General features: G+C 33.6%; 2 protein-coding genes across 2 annotated transcripts; one reads left to right on the top strand and one right to left on the bottom strand.

Moving 5' to 3' along the window:
- Positions 1-7,505: 7,505 nt before the first annotated feature.
- On the top strand, positions 7,506-11,710 carry LOC133283578 (calcium/calmodulin-regulated receptor-like kinase 1). Its single transcript, XM_061480458.1, has 7 exons — positions 7,506-7,819; positions 8,335-8,488; positions 9,524-9,650; positions 10,290-10,375; positions 10,478-10,549; positions 11,068-11,271; positions 11,393-11,710. Exons 1-7 carry the CDS (start codon positions 7,506-7,508, stop codon positions 11,708-11,710), a joined length of 1,275 nt encoding a protein of 424 aa, XP_061336442.1.
- An 851-nt stretch (positions 11,711-12,561) lies between these two features.
- On the bottom strand, positions 12,562-16,158 carry LOC133283544 (anthocyanidin reductase ((2S)-flavan-3-ol-forming)). Its single transcript, XM_061480407.1, has 6 exons — positions 15,943-16,158; positions 14,936-15,102; positions 14,165-14,362; positions 13,730-13,889; positions 13,403-13,616; positions 12,562-12,941 (listed from the first exon to the last, which is right to left on the bottom strand). Exons 1-6 carry the CDS (start codon positions 16,070-16,072, stop codon positions 12,797-12,799), a joined length of 1,014 nt encoding a protein of 337 aa, XP_061336391.1. The 5' UTR covers positions 16,073-16,158; the 3' UTR covers positions 12,562-12,796.
- Positions 16,159-19,081: the final 2,923 nt, after the last annotated feature.

The raw sequence follows: 19,081 nt of genomic DNA, 5'->3' as shown, positions 1-19,081 counted from the left end.
AGGAGAAATTTTATGAATAATAGGAAAATATTATTGATAGGGAAATGGTTCGGAAGTGAGATTGATAGGAAAATGTAAAAAAAAAGTTGTTTGGTTGGAAAAAAATATTACTGGAAAAATTAGGTAACGTTTATAAAATCTATGTTTGGCCGTAGATAAAATATAGATGGAAAAAACAGATGAGATTACAAAAATACCCATGTTTTAATTTTTTTTTAAACAAACATCCTTCCCTTTCTTTCTTGGTGCCAGTGCTGCTCACCTCCATGTAACCCTGCTGCTCATTCATCTTCTTTCCTTTCTTTCTTCTCTCGCTCCAAATGAAAGATTAACTATCAAGAATTGGAAAATTCGTAAGGGGGGGTTTCTTCTTTCTCACTCGTCACTAGTTAGTAGTTAGTTACCATCGCGACGGGTTATTTTCTTCTTTCTTGCGCAAGAGTTGCTTTTCTACAGGGCTTCAGACCAGAAACAGGAACCTTGGAAACACTACCTTGCATGACCATCTCCGTTTTCCTCTGTGCAAGTCTTTGGAAAATGGAAAGTGACAACTAACAACTTTACATCATAGCTTGTGTACGAGTCGCACGCTCAATTTGGAGGGCACGCTGGTCATCTCTTTTTTGCAGTGTTACGATTTATGTGGATAACTGAAGATACCACCTTTCCATTGGGATTATTTGGCCAGCTATTTCAATGAAAAAGATAGGCAACTTGGAAAGCTGGCACTTACATTTAGGTAGAGAAAATTGTGAAATCATTGAACCAAATAAGGAGAACACTGAATCCCACCTTCTCCATTTGCCTATGTATCTGATATAAATCCTCCAACCAAACGCCCCCTAAGTAAAAAGAATAGGAATGTTGTTGGATGTAAATATTTCAAAACTTCCACGTTTATTTTATAGAATATATAAATAAACTAATAAAATAAAAGAATTAGATGTTTGAAATCACATATAATTTTATTTTCAAATAGAGTTGTCCGTTATATTAGAGGAAATAATATGATTTTTTATGTATCATTTACGAAAAAGATCATAAGAAAGTGGACCTTATCATACATCGTTGAGTCTGATCCAAGTTAATTATGATTTTCGGGATCGAGGGCTATTATGTAGAATGACATCTCAGCATGAAGTTTGGATGCCGCTAGTAATTGACCTGACTATAACATGCAAGACACCCCAGCTTAATTAATATGAAGAAGATAAATATATCTCGCTCTTATCGTCTTTATTCGTAATGAACCTCCTTTGTGTGGTGATTTAGTTGATATATAAACTTTTGGGTGGCCTTCATAGCTTATAGATCTACGTGATATGCCTTTTGATGAGCTATGTTACTAAGGCTTAATTGAAAACTTGTCTTCATCATCTAGTCATTAGCAGGAGTAGATGGTCATAAGGTCTAAGTTGCTGAGTGATTCGCGAAATGGTAGATATGCACATCCTACGCGTTTCATACTAGTTAAGGTTTGATTTGGATTTGATGAGCATGATCCTTAATGGATTCTTGCCCTATTTGAATGGGTTTCGTTGATCCATATTTCTAGTCTAGATCATTTATTAAATAATTTTTATTTCAAGTTTTGAGTGTGACATAAAAACATTAGTTAAAGGGTATGTCGCATTTCCCATCAAATAAATGTTTTATTTTTCATTTAAATACTTTTGATTTTGGCTTTTAATTTTAGCCCACACAGGAAAACTATCCTTATTTTTCATTTTATTTATTTATTTATTTGATAGAATACTGTGTTAGAGAGTAAAGAAGTGAAAGTGAGAGGGAAAATGTGGAACAAGATGAAACGAAAGAACTGATTCAATGATTGATCTTATTGTAGAATAATAAATTGCTCACCTAATTTTAGATAAAAATTAATGGTTAAATAGAACTTTTTCAAAGTGATCTTTGCGGCTGCTATAAACTGATTGTTATTAAATTCAATCTAGACTGATCTTATTTTTGACCAACAAACCAACTAAGTAATTGGTCCAAGTTTTAACTCAATGGAGTATGCATACAAATGGATAAATATTAGTGTGTGTGATCTTTTAGAGTTTTAAAAACTCTCCCAGCCAATTTTAATTAATCTGGCTGCTTAATTGAAAAAAAAAAAAAAAAACCGGTGTGCTAGTTGAATTTTTTTTTACTAAGGCAGAATGGTTCTCACTAGAGATGTGCATGGATCGAACCAAACCGGATTTTTTGAAAAACTTAACCGAATTGATTTAAATTGTTCAATTCTGAACTGGTTCGGTTCAGTTCGAAACTGGTTCGGTTCAGTTCGAAACTGGTTTGGTTCGGTTCGAAACCCGTTCGGAACTGGTTCAGGTCGACCCTCTTTTGAAAAGAAAAAAATTAAAAAATAAAATTATAAAAATCAATTTGGTTCGATTTGAAAACGGTTCGGAAACGGTTCGGTTCAAAATGGTTTGATTTATGAACTGGTTCTTTAAAACCCGGTTCGGTTGATGAACTGGTTTCTAAAAATCGATTATTTTAAGGGGCGGTTCGGTTCGATTCATGATTCGATTCAATTTTTTAATTATTTTACACATCCCTAGTTCTCACCCATTTACAATTATCACACAAGCAGATATTTTTGAAAAATAAATTAAAGTAACTTTGTTTTAAAGTAAATAATTAAAAACATATTTATCTTTAAATTTTTTAAAGCTAGCATTACATTCACTCGAAATTAAATTAAATATTAATATTTCCTGATGAATTCAATTTAACGGGGAAATCAATTTAGAACAGCTTTGCCGCGCATGTAGAAGCAGTTTCTTTTATAGACAAAGCACTTTGTTGTGCTCATCAATTTACTCGATGTAGAGCTTTGTTCAATATAAGGCAAGACAATGTTTGGCTTGGGCTCTTAAGTCTTCGTCGACAAAATAACCTGAGAAGGATTTTTTTTTTTTTTAAGATATTAATCAGTATTAGAACAGTGACTACTTCTTCGATTTTGAGTTTGTGCCTCTATTTTTTTTAAAAAAAATTACGACTTTTGGACTGATCATATCCTAATGTCTAATTATTACTACAGCAACAACTCTTGAGTTAACGTGAGGAGGATTCTTTAATTATTCATAAGATTAATAATCCATCCCTTTTGAGTACTTCTTGTTATTGTCAATTATATTATGTCTTTAGGACTAAAAGTGTGTTAAATAATGTAAAATATGGTCAAACACATGATAAATATTGTTAAATGCAAAAGACTTGTCTAGTTTTCATACTTGGTAAGATACTGACTAAAAATGTATCAATTTCAGGTTAAATTTGTTATATCAGAGCATTGATAGATCAAAGAAGCCAAAGAAAGTCAAGACTCAAGCCAAATGGAAGTTAGAGAGTATTATTTCACGTTGTATCTCGCTGAGTTGCTTGCTACAACGAGTAAACTCAGCAAGTAAACCATGAAGAATGCTGATTATATAAGTCTCCTATCGAGCAAGCCAACGAGCAGGACGTTATTTTCAGTATTCATCTCGTTGAGTTGCTTGTTTCAGCGAGAAACCTAGCGAGCAATGTCGTAAAAAAAAGTCCATGGATCTTTTTACAAAAATACAACAAATTAGAGCAAGATGATTCATTGATTCTGCGACTTGAGGAGAAGGATAACATTATTCTTAGAGGAGAAGGCAAAGGATCGATCAAAGCTTCACAGTGGAGATCAACGACTGAGTTTTCTTTATGAATTTCTCTTTCCTTTTATCTATGTCAGGTTAGGTTTCTTTGTAGTTAGGGTTAGATGGAATCAATGGATTCCTAATGTTATTTACTCTTTTATTGTAATTTGATATTCAATCTTTATGTTATGTAAATAATTTGTTCTTCATTCTTACTTTAATTTATGATCTGGCCAATCTTAGATGCATGACAATAAGGATGTTGGTGTTAAACTCTAATTTGATTAATTGCTAGGTTTGTTTGATTTAGAGATAGACTTATGGAATCTATGACTTGGAATCTATGACTGTTTGATTCTTTGTTCTTAATGTCTGCCCTAGGCGAGATCACTAAGGGATTAGGGTTCTTAATTGGGTAAAGAATTGAAACACCAAGAGATTGGGTGTTAATTAATCTTTGAAGAATTGTCAATAACATGAGTTGAATATTGATGGAGGGAAATGATAGATTCATTAAGAAGAAACTGCGAAAATCGAAACACTAGCTATGCTTTTGCATTATTAGTTTCAATCCATTCTTTATTTTGAGCTCTTGATTTTGTTTTTGTTAGTTAGTTGTTAGTTATAGCTTACGTTTTTATATTTGAATCATATTCACAAAAATCCTTAAGGTTGATCCAACTTTGATCGCATAGCAAAATTGGTGCTTGATAGATCAATCCTCGTGGGAACAATATCGTACTCGCTACTTTATTACTTGTACGATCGATATACTTGCTATTTTTGGAAATAAGTTTTTGGGGTCATTGCTGGGGATTGAGCATTATCAACATTATTAATATCTATAATATCATAGATTGAATCTTTCTTATTTTATTTTTCACTAGTATAATTTTTGGTTCTTTATGATGTACTATCAACATCATGTCAGATCAATTTGAAATTCCACCAGATTTGCTGGAGGAATTGCTCAACAATGAATATGTAGATTTTTTCGGGGGTGAACATGCAAAGGATCCTTACAATCTAATAGACCAGTTTCTGTATCTCTGCAATGACATAATGATAGATGGAGTAACTGAAGACGCTATTAGCTCCAAAATTTCCCTTCTTTCTAAAAGGTAAAGCCAAGACATGGTTGAAGTCTCAACCTTGAGGAAGCATCACCACATGGGAGGACCTAGAATTCAAATTTTTGAGAAAATATTTCCCATCATCCAAAGCCTAAAGGACTAAAAAGGAGATTGACTCCTTCGCACAAAAGGACTGAGAACATTTATATCAAGCTTGGGACAGACTTGAGAGATTATGCAGGAAAAGCCCAGATCACCTTCTAGAAGACTAGCAATTGGCTCATACTTTCTACATCGGTCTATGCCCACTTTCGAGAATAAACTTAGATTTTGTAGATGAAGGACCTCTTTACATAGAGAAACTTGAAGAAGCTCTAAGGTTGATCGAGAAAGTGGTTTACGATGAATATCAGGCACTCAAGGCCCAACCGATAGTGGAACAAGAAGCTGAGAATGAGTCATCCATTCTAGCTAAGAGGATTGTATAGAAAATCCTTTTCTCACACAACCACAGCAAGACACCCTCTCTGGCTTAGAGAATGCGCTCTTACGTCTGATTAAAGAGGAGACATTGTTTAAGCAAGAGATCAGATCTTTATTCAAAACCCAAGGGGCATTCATCAGAGATCTTGAGCAACCCACTAAAGACAAGCAAGTTCAGAAGGATGTTAAGGGAAATTCATAGTTTAAGGATCATGATGTGGAAAAAGTTGATAAAGAATATGAAACCAAGGAGGAATCTACCGCAGAAGAAGAATTCAAAGTTGAGGAATATTCTAAAGTGGGGGAAGAGCAAGCATATGAAACATATATGGAAGAGATCTCTTTCCCAATAGAAAATACCTTCTTGCAGTCTTGTGATGAAACACTAGAATGGGAGGAGCATATAACTTATAAGCTCTTACTTTTGGATGAGTACTCCTCTATCCAGTAAATACTCATTTAGATGCTTTTTATAACGTAAATATGCACCAAATTAATGGTGTTATAATGAAAATTAACGGTAAAAATATTTTAAAACTTAGTGAGGTATAAGTTCTAAATGAACTATAAAAAAGAAGAAGAATAAGTCATAACTATGGGAATTAAATTATTGATTACAGTTTTGATTTTTTTTTAAATATAACTAATAGCTGTCATTAGGGATATAAATAGGCTAGACTAAGCTAGGCCTTGGCTTAAATTGGTCAGACTTGTGTAAAATACTTTAGGCATGGACTGATCTGTTAGCCTGTATAGGTTCAAATTATAAGTCTTGGCTGAACTATATTTAAAAAATAAAAGTCTTGGCCTAAGTCTTTTAGCTTATTTAAGCCTATTAGATATTTAATAATTAAAATAATATTATTTTTTATGCAAAATCATTAAAATAATAATTTATTTATTTTATTTAAAATAAATAATATGATATAGGTCAGTCTATAAACTTATAAGTCCGCCATGTAAAAAAAAGCTTATTGTCTACTCGGCCTATAATATTATCTTTTTAAAATTCCTGAACCTGTTCCATTTAACTATATGTAATAGGTTGAATTTCACTATTATTAACACCCATATCTGTCACCGATTCAACTATTGACACTTGAACACTTCTATAGAACAACGTGTGCACGGAAGGAATGCAATTTTTAACTAAGGAAAAAAATTTCAACCAAAAGGGTAGTACTTTGATTAAACAATGTCATTTAAAAAATAAATTATTGAATATAACAATGACAAGTGTCAAATTAGGAATGCCAAGGAAAATTCCAAATTGGCATTTCATCTTCGAAGCGAAACGGCACGTCACTTTGATTCGTTTAATTTTTAAACGGATAACTTTTAAACTCATGAAAGATTCTTGCATATCACTCATCATTTCCCCCTCTTTCTCTGTGGATGTGTCGTTTACTGGTAAGTACACACTTCCATTGGACGTTCTGTTTAGTTGTGTTCTCATTGCAACATGTTTGTGTCTGTGTTACATTGACATGACATGATTATGATGATCACGGTGAACTAAGGTAAAGGGTCTTATGGAAAATGTGTTCTTTTTCTCCAGGAATGCTCTGAATGCTTGGTAGCATTGTTTTTGTTTGTTCTTTTTCTTTCTTGTTTTCTTTCTTTCTTTCTCTTCTTTCTTCTCTTTTTGGTGGCTGAGATTTTTGTACTTATTTACTCTTCCTTGATGGGTCAGGTGCAAGATTGTAACTTTTTTGTCCTTCTGAGCTTAATTTGCTAATCCTTAGTTCATTTCTTTTTTCTTTTTTTTTTTTCTTTCTAAAGGAAATCATAATTCACAAAGTAACTTTGAATTTAAGTGCTTACATTAAGTTGGTTGTTAATTTCACCTTTGTATGGGGATGAGCCATTCAGTTACAGCAAGTGTGTGATTTTTGAAATTCCCTTGCATAAAGTCTTTTGATGAGTGGGGTTCTCTCTCCTAAGTTTGTGGTTCGCAAAATCTTAGTTGATAGATACCTTTAGGGAAGCACATGTGTTGATGGGTTTTCAAATCCACCAAATTGTCTCTTTTGCATTTTTTTTTTCCTGAGAAATAAATCTATTGAGAATTTGAAATAACTTATTCCATAAATGTTTAGCTAGTTGAGAAATATGATTAAACAATGCCTCTAAATAAAACTCTGTGTAGCAGTTAGTTTTCCCTTAATATGTGGATGATGTTTTTCTGTTTTTCAGCATTCAAGGTAGATTGGGTGGGTTTTATGAGAGATATAGCTGTCTTATTAGTTTTCTGAAGGTTTTGTCTGTACATTTTCAGGTACATGAGCAGACACTGAAGTAGTTAGAAATGAGTCGGACTTCATTGATTTTGATAATAGGAATTTGCATAGGCTTTGTAGTTGGAGTGTGTTTGGCACTTTCAATTTTATTATGCTTCAGGTGTGGATGGAAGCGTACAAAGGTGGAGAAGAGCAGTTCTGAGAGAGCAGTGGCCATTCCTGCTCATGTAGAAGGGGTTTATTCAAGCTCAACATTATCAGACTCCAATGTGGGTCTGGAATCACCCGGAACATCTGAGTGGAGTAACATGCCTTTATGGTTGGAAGGACTTAGGAGAAAGAGTGTAGTTTCAGCATGTGGAATTCCCAAATATTCTTACAAGTAAGTTAACTTTTGTTGCATAGAAACCTTTTAATTGTTTGCTGCTTTTGTGGACTGAGAGAGTGAGAGAGAGAAAAATTTGTTTACATATTATTGACAATGAGACTGTAACCATGCAAGTTCTCTCACAGAAGAGAAAAAAGGGTGTGCATGAAAACCGTCTCTTGCCTTGTTTATGGAAAGAAATAATTTTTTTTTCTACTTTTGTGCCCATGAACAAAGAAAGGACTAGGATATGAGACATGACTGATAAGGAAATATATAATGCGGTGGGGGATTGCAAAAGAATAGTAATTTGGGGGATTGTACACAACTTTTTTGGAATACTTCTTAGTTTTGGGTTTTTGGATTGAATATATTGGGTCTTATCAGTGGCTTAGGGCTGAGTTGGGGAGCATTTTCCATTTAACATTTAGGCATCTCGTTGTTTTCCTTCTATTTGTTGTCATTAGTGTTGCTAACTTGCCCATGTGTTGTATCTCTCTGTTTCTGTAACCTTGTGACCCCTTTTCCAGAGATATGCAAAAGGCTACTTCTAATTTCACAACCATCATAGGCCATGGAGCGTTTGGTCCTGTTTACAAAGCACAGATGTCCACAGGTGAGACAGTTGCAGTTAAAGTTCTTGGTACTGATTCAAGACAAGGAGAAAATGAATTTTTAACTGAGGTAATAAGGAATTTCTAACCAATGATATGTTTAGGTTTTTATTAATGTGTCCGTATCTGTATGTCCATGCAAATTGCTTTGAAAGTTTGCTTATGTATTTAACAAGGAAACACCTTTTTTTTAATGGCCATGTTAATTAAGTATATAGGCTTCAAATAGGAAGCTTTGAAGTGTGAATGTAACTGATTCTTTATGTTAAAATCTACCGAGGAGAAAACTAAATATTACATTAAAAATCAATTTAGCTTCCCCCCCCCCCCCCCCCCCATATTTAAAGGAGGTTCCTGTTTTCACTAAAACTTCACTCGTTATCCTTACATTGGGAATAAATCTTATGATGTAGGAAAATCCTAATCTCATGTCATAGATACATTAAGTGTGGGACCCACTTATTTAAAAAACAAAAAAAACAAAAAAAAAATGTGGCACACCTATTTATGGTATGTGTAGGAAGGGTTTGTTTTCTCATGCAACATGAGAAAAACAAACCCCCCTTACATTATTACATTATATATACCGCAGATTGCCAAACTCATTGATCCTTCCTTGGTGTTTTCTTGAAACTTTACTTCAAACGTGTTATGTTGGGTGGGAGGATAATAAGTTTGTGTATATAACATTAACTTAATTTTGGACAGTATAGAAATTTACTATAACCTTCAACCAAATATCACTATATAAATTTCAAAAGAATTTATTAGTATGTAATTATACTGTTATCTTCATTTTTTTCCCTTTCAAATCTTCCAAATTTTAAATTGGTAAAAAAAACTTGCATATCACTTCCAGTCAGACAACTGTGCACTGTGCAGTGTTAATATAGGGGGTAATACGTACAAGACTACAATTTTTCACATTCACTAATGCAATGCCATGTCCTGTACTAATGGTGCGAGCATTCTGTTACTCTATTGCTAACTCCCTTTAATTTGCAATATGATACTCTCAAATTGTTATTCAGGGATATAAAAACAGTATGATGAATTTGGAAGATAATAGGATTAATTCCCTCAAACTTTGCTTTCCTGTTAGCAGGTCCTATTACTTGGAAGATTACACCACAAAAATCTTGTTGGTTTGGTAGGATATGCTGCAGAAAGAGAGCAGCGTATGCTCCTTTACAGTTACATGAGCAACGGCAATCTTGCTTCTCATTTATATGGTTAGAAAGAGAGCAACTCTTCTTTTGTCATTTTATACTTGTAGGCAAAAAAGAAATTTGGATATTGCTGAATGAAATAGATGCTTGTAGCGTCTGAAGGCTCCATTCTTTGTTCCATAAAAAATAGCTTGATCTGAATATTTGTGTAAATTCAGAGAAGCATGTGCATTCACATTTTCTTGTGTAAATGATTTATCAGTGAACTTGTATTACTCAGTAATTTAACAGTCTGAATTGTTATGACTTTTGTCTTTTGGAAAATAAAACATTTGGTTATCCTCGGACTGGAGTTTATATTTACTTTCTTGGAAGTGCAATACCTTGCTATAATATGTGATGTCCTGCTGTTCATGATGATGCAGTTCTTCTTTTTTGTTTCCTTTTTTAAAAAAAAATTATAGCTTAAAACCACTGTGGATAGTTTAATGATATAGTTAAAACCACTATAATGATGTGGTAAGTATGAGGTGGTTATATGTTAGCCTGCTTTTCATCAACTTCACCATTTATGCCTATTGAACAAAGGTTATTCCCAGGACAACCCCAATTTTCTTATTTTGTTTAAGAGCTTAGAAGAATTTTTACTTGAACTCTATTTGTTCTCCATTTTACTTACCTTTGTTTGTGTTAATGATATAGGCAAAAATCATGGGCCATTGTGCTGGGATGTGAGACTTAGCATAGCACTAGATGTTGCAAGGGGACTGGAATATCTACATTTTGGGGTATATAGCTTATTCAAATATTATTGGTAAACTTACAAATGGAGAACATGGAATACTTTTACTTTTGGTTTCTTCATATTTTTTAAACACAACTCATTGCAGGCTGCTCCACCTGTTGTGCACCGTGACATCAAATCTTCCAACATACTGTTGGACCAGTTTATGAGAGCTAAGGTAACCTTGCATTTAGTTCACAGAAAGATAAAGAAGGATGTTGATGATACTTGAAAACATTCATTGGTGCATTTTTCATCATGGAAAGTATTGGGGTATTTTTGGTCCTGTTATTTATTCTTTTATTTATGTATTTCCTCACATTCTCCTTTTCTATATATTTCATCAAAATGATATTATCTTGCCAATACTTACCGAATAGGCTTGAAAGCTTTGTTGGGGAGAATTAAATGATATAGTGTTTTTTTTTTTTTTTTTGATACAATGGTAGTACTGAAGTTTGAACCTATAACTTCATGTAGACTATCCAAGTCTCACAGCACTAAACCAATCCTAATGGTTTGATGTCTTAGTTTTCTTGATTCAAAGAATGCTTTTCGGGCATTAATACCTTAATTTTGTAATGATAATGCTGCAATTTTCCTTGCTCATTGTATCCTTTCACCTGTTTTTGTCCAGATTGAAGCTTAAAACCTTTCTTTTCAATATAATTCTAACATCTATATTTTACTGGGCAGGTCACTGACTTTGGGCTCTCCAGACCTGAGACAATCAAACCTCGTATCTCAAATGTCAGAGGAACTTTTGGATATCTTGATCCTGAGTATATGTCTACCAAAACCTACACCAAGAAAAGTGATGTTTACAGTTATGGTGTGCTGCTGTTTGAGCTTATTACTGGCAGGAATCCACAGCAGGGGCTCATGGAATACGTAAAACTAGTAAGAACAGTGTCTGCATGTTGGCTTCTATATATATATTGATGCATAAGGAAATATATATAAATATATAACGTTTTAATATTTAGGATTCACGCAGTATTTTTTCTCTGGTTATGATTAGGCAGCCATTGAAGGTGAAGGTAAGGTTGGATGGGAAGAAATTGTGGATTCGCAGCTGAATGGAAAATATGATGTGCATAAGCTTAATGTTATGGCTTCACTTGCATTCAAATGTGTCAATGAAGTCTCCAAAAGGAGACCTCCAATGAGGGAAGTTGTTCAAACATTATCTCAGCTTTGTAAGAAGCATGGTAGAAATCATAGCCGAACATCTACTTCTGCCTTAAAGGAAGTTTCCATTGAAGTGGACCAGCTAGAAACTCATAGCTTTTCATCAATTAAGTTTTCAAAGGAGCTGCGCAGATTGCATAGCCGATAATCTTCAGAGCCTGCTAGTGCTTTTTGGATGTGTATATATCTGCTTTCTGTTTTGTTTACTTGGTTAACAATTTGAGTTCATTACCCTAATATCGTGACTATGTTAGGGGAATTCTACTCACAAATTTTGATTGCTTTATAATAAATAAGAGTAAATACCTTTTTTGTTTCTCAGCAAATGTCACAATGCCCGTTTTAGTCCCTAGCAAATAAAAAGGCTCATCGTGGTCCCTAAGAAATTCAAAATGGACCAATTTAGTTGAAATCGTAGTCCTCACAAATTCAAAAAAGACCCCTATTAGTCCCTAAAAGGATTTAAATGGGTCCATTTTAAATTTCTTAGGGACCACGATGGGCTTTTTTATTTGCTAGGGACTAAAACGGACATCATAAAATTTACTGAGAATCAAAAAGGGTATTTACTCAATAAATAAAAAGTATAACAGGATAGTGTGAGGGTACAAAAAAAAAGATTTTTCAGTAAGCTTTATGGTTATTTCTGAAGATGCAAAAAATATGACTTTATTGGCATCAATGATTACTTTTTTCACCCCACTTCGGACACAAACCTGTGACAGTGTAACCATTTGTAAGAAAGTCAATTGCTAAAAGACGTAGTGGTTACCAGTATGATATGATAGTTATCAGATATAAAAGCAGGCTCTAATGCAAACAATGACTAGTTATTTTAGCTTATTTAAGTCGTAAATATCAAGTTTTCAATATTTGGGATCAGATTCAAATATCTCTATGGTTTGACCTTGTAGGTGTCTTCATTAGCTGGTTTGATTATGCAAGCACATATCATTTGATAAAAACGTGGGCAGAATATGGGATTAGTAAGCATAATCCAATCCAATCCAAACTTATAGTAAAGTGATTGAGCTGTCCTTTTAACAAAGTGGGGATACCATAACTCGTATTCGAGGGATTTAATAAAGTTGCAATGCAGTAGGGGATTGCCATAGAGAACGTACTGTTCCCTTGATTTGAAGTTATTCGCTTAACTACTGAACATAACCAAGTAAAGTGCTACTACATAATAAGCGGAGAGTTCGCTAGTGCATTGAAATTTTATCAAAAAAATTTAGTTCTTCAGAGCCCCCTTAGTCTTCAAGTACTCCAGAGTGTGGTCAAAAATTTCTTCAACCCCATACTTGAAACTGAACCCTTCTTTGATAAGCTTCTCAGAAGAGATTATTAACTTTGCCTTGGTTGGACAGTCATGAAATCTGCAATTACAAAATGATTCTTGCCTTTAGAGAAATGAAGACATGTTTCAATTGTGAGAGAAAGGGAGTACTTTAGAACGAAGTCATCAAGGGTTCAAAACACAATGGTTCATCAGAAATTCATGGCCATAAAATTGGACTGCATAAATTTAAATAAGGGGGGTCGAAACCAATACAAGTGAAGAGAAACTTTGACAGATAGGTGTATTATATACCATAAACAACTTCAAAAATAGAAAAGCCAAACACTTGAAATAATCACTTCTAATTTCTTTTGCTATCAGAAACACTTGAATCTTGCAGCTTTGTAGGGATGAGAATTTTTTTAAAAAGCAAGTTCTTTAGTTTCTATGTTGTTAAGAGTTGTCCCGGGAACGTGGACAGGGTCCACCAAAGAATTTCTCTAAAATGCAAAAGACAAGGGTCTTTAGTTCACACCAAATGTATGACTAGAAACTTACTCAGTTGGAATTTTATACTGTGGGTATCGTTTGCTAAGAAACTTTGCAAGCTCAGGAACACTAGTATTGTGAGTACAGCAAATGTATCGACCAGAAGCTGATTCTTTTTCAGCTACAAATATATGTGCACGGCAAAGATCCTCCACATGAGTGATGGATATTGAACCTGACAGAAACTGCATACCTTTCAAAGCGTTTAAGAGGAAATCATTGCCTGCAAGATATATAAGTGTCATTGAAACATTAATGAGTCATTTAGTATGTTCCTTGTAAGTATTTGGCACAACTAAAAATTCTTTAAACCAGTGGATTTGGTAGTTTTTGAACCTGTTATGAGGGAAGTGGCAAGGCCAACACTGGAAGGGATATCTGGAGTGAGAGAAGGACCAGTTGTGAGACTAGGTATCACAGTTATGAGATCAATGTGATTTTCTTCAGCAAATTTCCATGCAGCCTTCTCTGCAAGTGCTTTAGAGACTGGATACCCCTGCACGTTTTGGATGAATTTTACTTCAATATAGATTGGGCAAACCCTAGTGTATAACCCTCCCCGACTTGCGAGAGTAGGGATGAGGGTCGATTATAAGCAACCTTACCTCTTGCATTTTTGCAAAGAGGTTGTTTCTCAAATTCGTACCCGTGACCTTCCGGTCACAAGGAGCCACCTTACTAGTGCTGCTCCAAGGCATGGGAGTGTGAAGAACCATTCAACATACCCATCCCCATCCCCATCCCAAGTTTTGATTAAGGTTTGATTTTTACCCAAGTGGGTGGCTTTGCAGTGTTCAAGTACTCAACATCAGTCCAATTGCTTTCATCCATAACCATATCTGTCCCTTCGACTTGGTTTATAGTTACGGCAGCTGCTGAAGATGTTAAGATGACTCGTTTAACTTTTGCACGTGCACATGCATTCAACACATTCAATACACCTTTGATTGCTGGCTTGATCATGTCATTCTGAATAGTAATTGCAGAAGCATTTGTTAATTAATCTTTTTCTTCAAAACACACAAACATATGCATATATTTACGTGTAAAAGCATCCGGTGTCAAACCCAGTAAATTTTATTTACGTGTGCATATTTAGTTCGAATATTTAGAAGAGGGGTGCTGCCCTTCGAAAAAAAATTAAACAAAGTTTTAAATGTATTAAAAAATAAAAGAATATAAACAAAAAGGATTATATTTCTCATGTTACATGAATCAAGGATATAATCATCAAACAACAAAAGAAAAATAAACTTCGACTTAATATAAAAAAACAATAATCAACAATCAACAATCAACTTAATGATATAAAACAACAAAAACATAAGCAGTGAATAAGATGTGTGCTTATATTCCTGGCAATGCAGCACTAAAATTGCTCCTAAGTGACATTTCTAATTAATTAAAAAATATATCTTTTAAAAAAAAAAATGTATGACAAATTTATGTGTGCATTTGCACACATTGCCAACCAAATAGGTGCAAGCATCCAATTTGGTTGTAAAATTTATAATGCAGTTTCTAGTTCAGTGTTCAATCTACCTCAGGATCTTCAGAAGCAAAGTTCACGGGTGTAGCAAGTTGGAAGACAAGTTCACATCCTGCTACAGGGGCATCAAAATCTTTTTCTACTGTTAATTCTGCTCCAAATATGTTCAATTCGCCCAAACTTTGCAGTGCAACAAGGTGAGATATTTTTTTAGCGTTATCTGCGCAAAACAACAAAATAATAACTTTTGTTCATGACAAAATCTTATTTGGTCTTCAAGTACCTTTTCCTTTATGGGTTTTGTTTTCATTCTTCATAGGTATTGTGTTTTTGTGGGTACAAACGAAGAGGGCTAACCAAAAAATAAAGACAATATATCACACATGTAAAAAAAAAAAAAATTGATACTTGACACATGTAATTTGCTTTTTTTCTTTTTTCTTTTGGTTAAAATGAAGCATATATAAAATTTGGAAAAAGTGTGACTTTTAATTATACAAATTTAGATCCTTTTAAGAGAGATAAATACAAAGTAAGATCTATATTTTTATTTTTATTTTCTTTATTTTTATTAGTAAGATCCACACCCTCTGTATAGCTATTTCTCTCTTAAAAAGCCTTAAGCTTGTGTCCTTAGCAGTGTTTGGTTCAAGGTTTATTTTGTGATTGATGGGAAAATGTAAGTGGATATTGAAAAATACCACGTTTGGTTCAGGTTTTTTTTTAAAAATACCAGGCAAATAGGATAGATGGGAAAATGACTTTTGTGTTGATTTTTGGATGAAATTCACTGTTACAGAATTGAGATGTGGTATTCTGAGATAACTGGGGGAAGTGAAAAAACAGGTGCAAAATTTCTCCCGAACATAGATTTTGCATATTTAAATAAACTTCCCTGGTAATATTTGGGTCAACCAAACAACTTTTTTTATATTTTCCTACCAAATTCACTTTCCAACCATTTCCCTATCAATTACATTTACCTAGTAAAAAAAAATTTCTCACGAACCAAACACTACCTAGAAGGACACACTTTAATTTATTCGAGAGTGAGACATACCTGGGTCTCTAACAGTGGTGTTGACCGCATAACCCTTTTCAAGCAACTGTTTGATCAGCAAAGAAGCCACAAACCCACTACCACCGATCACACATGCTTTCTTCTTTCCGAATTGCTTGATACTAGCCATATTTTCACACACACAGACAGAGACACACACTCTCACTTCAAAGGTTGAAATGAAACTTAACCCTAAGACAGTTTTTAGAAGCAGAGTTGTTTGCTTCTTAAATAATATTAGTGGTTCAGTTACTTGAACACAGTGTTTGTTTCATGTGAGCATTAAAAAATTTAAGGTGAGCACGTGAGTTGTGTCCTCACCAACGACTCAATATCAACTTGTCTTGGGAATTTTGGAAACCTTTTCCACCTTCCATTCTGCCCTATAAATATTTTCCTCACGTTTCATTTTGAATTCCAAATACTCACCCTATCTACCCTTCTCAAAATATCTACCACTCAATCATAAGCCTATGTAATGTTCATGTTCCATGTAAAAATGTGCAAAATAACTAAAAAATTAAAGCGAACTATGAATCGATTGAATTGTCCCTTAAAATAATCAGTTTTTAAAAATCAGTTCATGAATCGAACATGAATCGAACCGATTTTTAGAACTAGTTTAAGAACCGAACCGATTTGAACCGAACCGAACTGTTTCCGAACCAAATCGAACCGTTTTCAAAACGAATCAAATTAATTTGTATAACTTTATTTTTTAAATTTTTATTTATTTTTTCTTTTCAAAATAGGGTCGATCCGAACCGAACCGAATCAGTTTCGAACCGAACCAGTTTTAAACCGAACCGAACCATTTAAACCAATTTAGTTCAATTTTTCAAAAAATTTGATTCGATTCAATCCATACACATTCATAATTACTACCCAATGGGTGCAGCTCAGTTGGTAACTTAGTGCTGAGTTAGTGGGGTTGGATATGTGTTCGATTCCCGCTGAATGCATTCTTGGGGAGGGGGCTGAACCTTTAGCCATCACTGTTTCCCCGCACTCCGGATTAGTCTCATAGCCGGCTCAAAGAGTCGAAGCTCGTGGAGATACCGGAGGGAGCCAACTCGTCTCAAAGAGATAATTAGGATTTGGTAACTCCAAAAAAAAAAAAAAAAATTTGCACCCACCTATGATCTACCAACACAGTCACAAAATAACATGGTTGACAGTTGACACAGTCCATTGCAGTACATTGGGAGATTTTACTAAACAATTTTTATGCCTCTAGGGACCTTGTCACTTTGATTTACACAATCCTTTTTAGCCCATTTATGGGCATACTTTTTTTAATAATAATAATAAAAAGCTTTCTTCATGAAAAAAGTGATCTATTATATTTTATATCTTGACGTTCGTTATCTAAAATAAATTATAATCTTTGACTTCATCATAATTTATTTTTAAGAAATCAATTACCCTATAATCAATTATTGAAATCATTTTTTTTTTACAACTAATCTAACACTCTTGTTGCATCTTTTTAAAGCTGTTTTTTAAAATAAAAGTAATTCTTTTAGATATCAATCGTGAAGTCTTAACGAACTTCACTAATTATGAAAACTCTCCAAGAATGACAACTCTCGGAGGTTAAATTCACAAGTTAGTCAACACAATTCTCATAAATACATAATATAATACTAAAGTTATATTTTTTTCTCTTTCTTTACATCAACTAACAAATTTTTGAAAAGAAAAAATAATAATTTTAATATTATAATTATAGGTGTTATTAATCTCATGTTAAAAGAGATAAGTTATCTCATATCATATAGATAAATTTGTGGACTTCACCACCTGAAAATTAAAAAGAAAAGAAATGAAAAGAAAAAGATGACACAGTTGTCGAAGAGTGTGTAGGAGAAAAATTTATTACATGTAACATAAGAATAATTTTTTCATATAATTATATATTTCTTAAATACATAATTATGATACCACCACCGTTGCACCAAACAATCGGTGTCACTATAATACTAAGGTTTTATTCATCCGAAAGAAGGAAAATGATATTGTGACAATCAAGTTGTGTTACTACCAAGTGACTACCAATCAATCTCACCGTTAGATCGATTATGTTGATCCAACGGTTATATTTATTTTCATCTTTGTATGGTCATGATTCCCCATATTTAAAGTGAAAGCATTAAATATGGGAAATCATAACCATACAAAGATGAAAATAAATATAAAGTATTAAATTTGGGGAATCATGACCATACAAAGATAGAAATAAATATAACCGTTGGATCAACATAATCGATCTAACGGTGAGATTGATTGGTAGTCACTTGGTAGTAACACAACTTGGTTGTCACAATATCCTTCTCCCGAAAGAATATAAATTCTTGGAATTTTATTCCCTGTACCTTTTTTTTTCTCCTCTCTCTCTCCCCTCTCTCCTCTCTCCTCTTTCTCTCTCTACTTTTTTGTGTCTTGAGGGACCCGGGAGCTCTACATTTTCTCTCTAAATTCTTACACCAAAATGGCGTCCTGCTCCAACATAAATACTTTTTTGTGTCTCGGGGACCCGGGAGCTCTACATTTTCTCTCTAAATTCTTACACCAAAATGGCGTCCTGCTCCAACATTTATGTGGGTTTCAGTGTGGCCAGATAGCACGGAAATTCAACAGTAAAGATTGCTAAAAGTATTTGTCCTTTCTCCAAAAGGTAGTGTTTCGAATGGATAAAAATTGATGTGATGCAACTAACAAATTAAAAAGCGTACTATCTATGAAAGAAATGGTAGTTTCATTTTTCTAATTATTCTTTCCTCTTATTATTTTGAACCGAGTAAATTTTTTTTTGTCCAAATTTCACGATGCCCGCTTTAGTTTTTAGTAAATAAAAAGGTACGTCGTGGTCCCTAAAAAATTCAAAATGGATCCATTTAAGTCCTTTTAGGGACTAATATTGGTCTTTTTTGAATATGTGGGACTACAATTTTAACTAAATGGATTCATTTTAAATTTCTTAGGGACCACGATGGGTCTTTTTATTTGCTAGAAACTAAAACAGATATCGTGAAATTTAATGAGAACCAAAAAAAATATTTACTCTTTGAACATTTGTACTTCCTTCTCATAAAATTCATGAGTTATACTTTAATCTATTTAATATAAATGAATTTTT

This window comes from Gastrolobium bilobum, unplaced genomic scaffold (assembly GCF_033153095.1).
Source record: "Gastrolobium bilobum isolate Gb01-03AN ecotype WA unplaced genomic scaffold, APGP_CSIRO_Gbil_v1 utg9509, whole genome shotgun sequence".
Taxonomy (NCBI): domain Eukaryota; kingdom Viridiplantae; phylum Streptophyta; class Magnoliopsida; order Fabales; family Fabaceae; genus Gastrolobium; species Gastrolobium bilobum.
The sequence above is the reverse complement of the archived record's forward strand: the minus strand, read 5'-3'. Positions and strand labels throughout refer to the sequence as shown.

Coding starts and splice junctions, on each gene's coding strand:
- LOC133283578 (XM_061480458.1), top strand. CDS start 7,506: ATGAGTCGGACTTCATTGATTTTGATAATAGGAATTTGCATAGGCTTT. Junction 9,651..10,289: donor TCTTGCTTCTCATTTATATG/GTTAGAAAGAGA, acceptor TTAATGATATAG/GCAAAAATCATGGGCCATTG. Junction 10,550..11,067: donor ACCAGTTTATGAGAGCTAAG/GTAACCTTGCAT, acceptor TTTACTGGGCAG/GTCACTGACTTTGGGCTCTC.
- LOC133283544 (XM_061480407.1), bottom strand. CDS start 16,072: ATGGCTAGTATCAAGCAATTCGGAAAGAAGAAAGCATGTGTGATCGGT. Junction 15,103..15,942: donor CACCACTGTTAGAGACCCAG/GTATGTCTCACT, acceptor TGTTTTGCGCAG/ATAACGCTAAAAAAATATCT. Junction 13,617..13,729: donor TGCCACTTCCCTCATAACAG/GTTCAAAAACTA, acceptor TATATCTTGCAG/GCAATGATTTCCTCTTAAAC.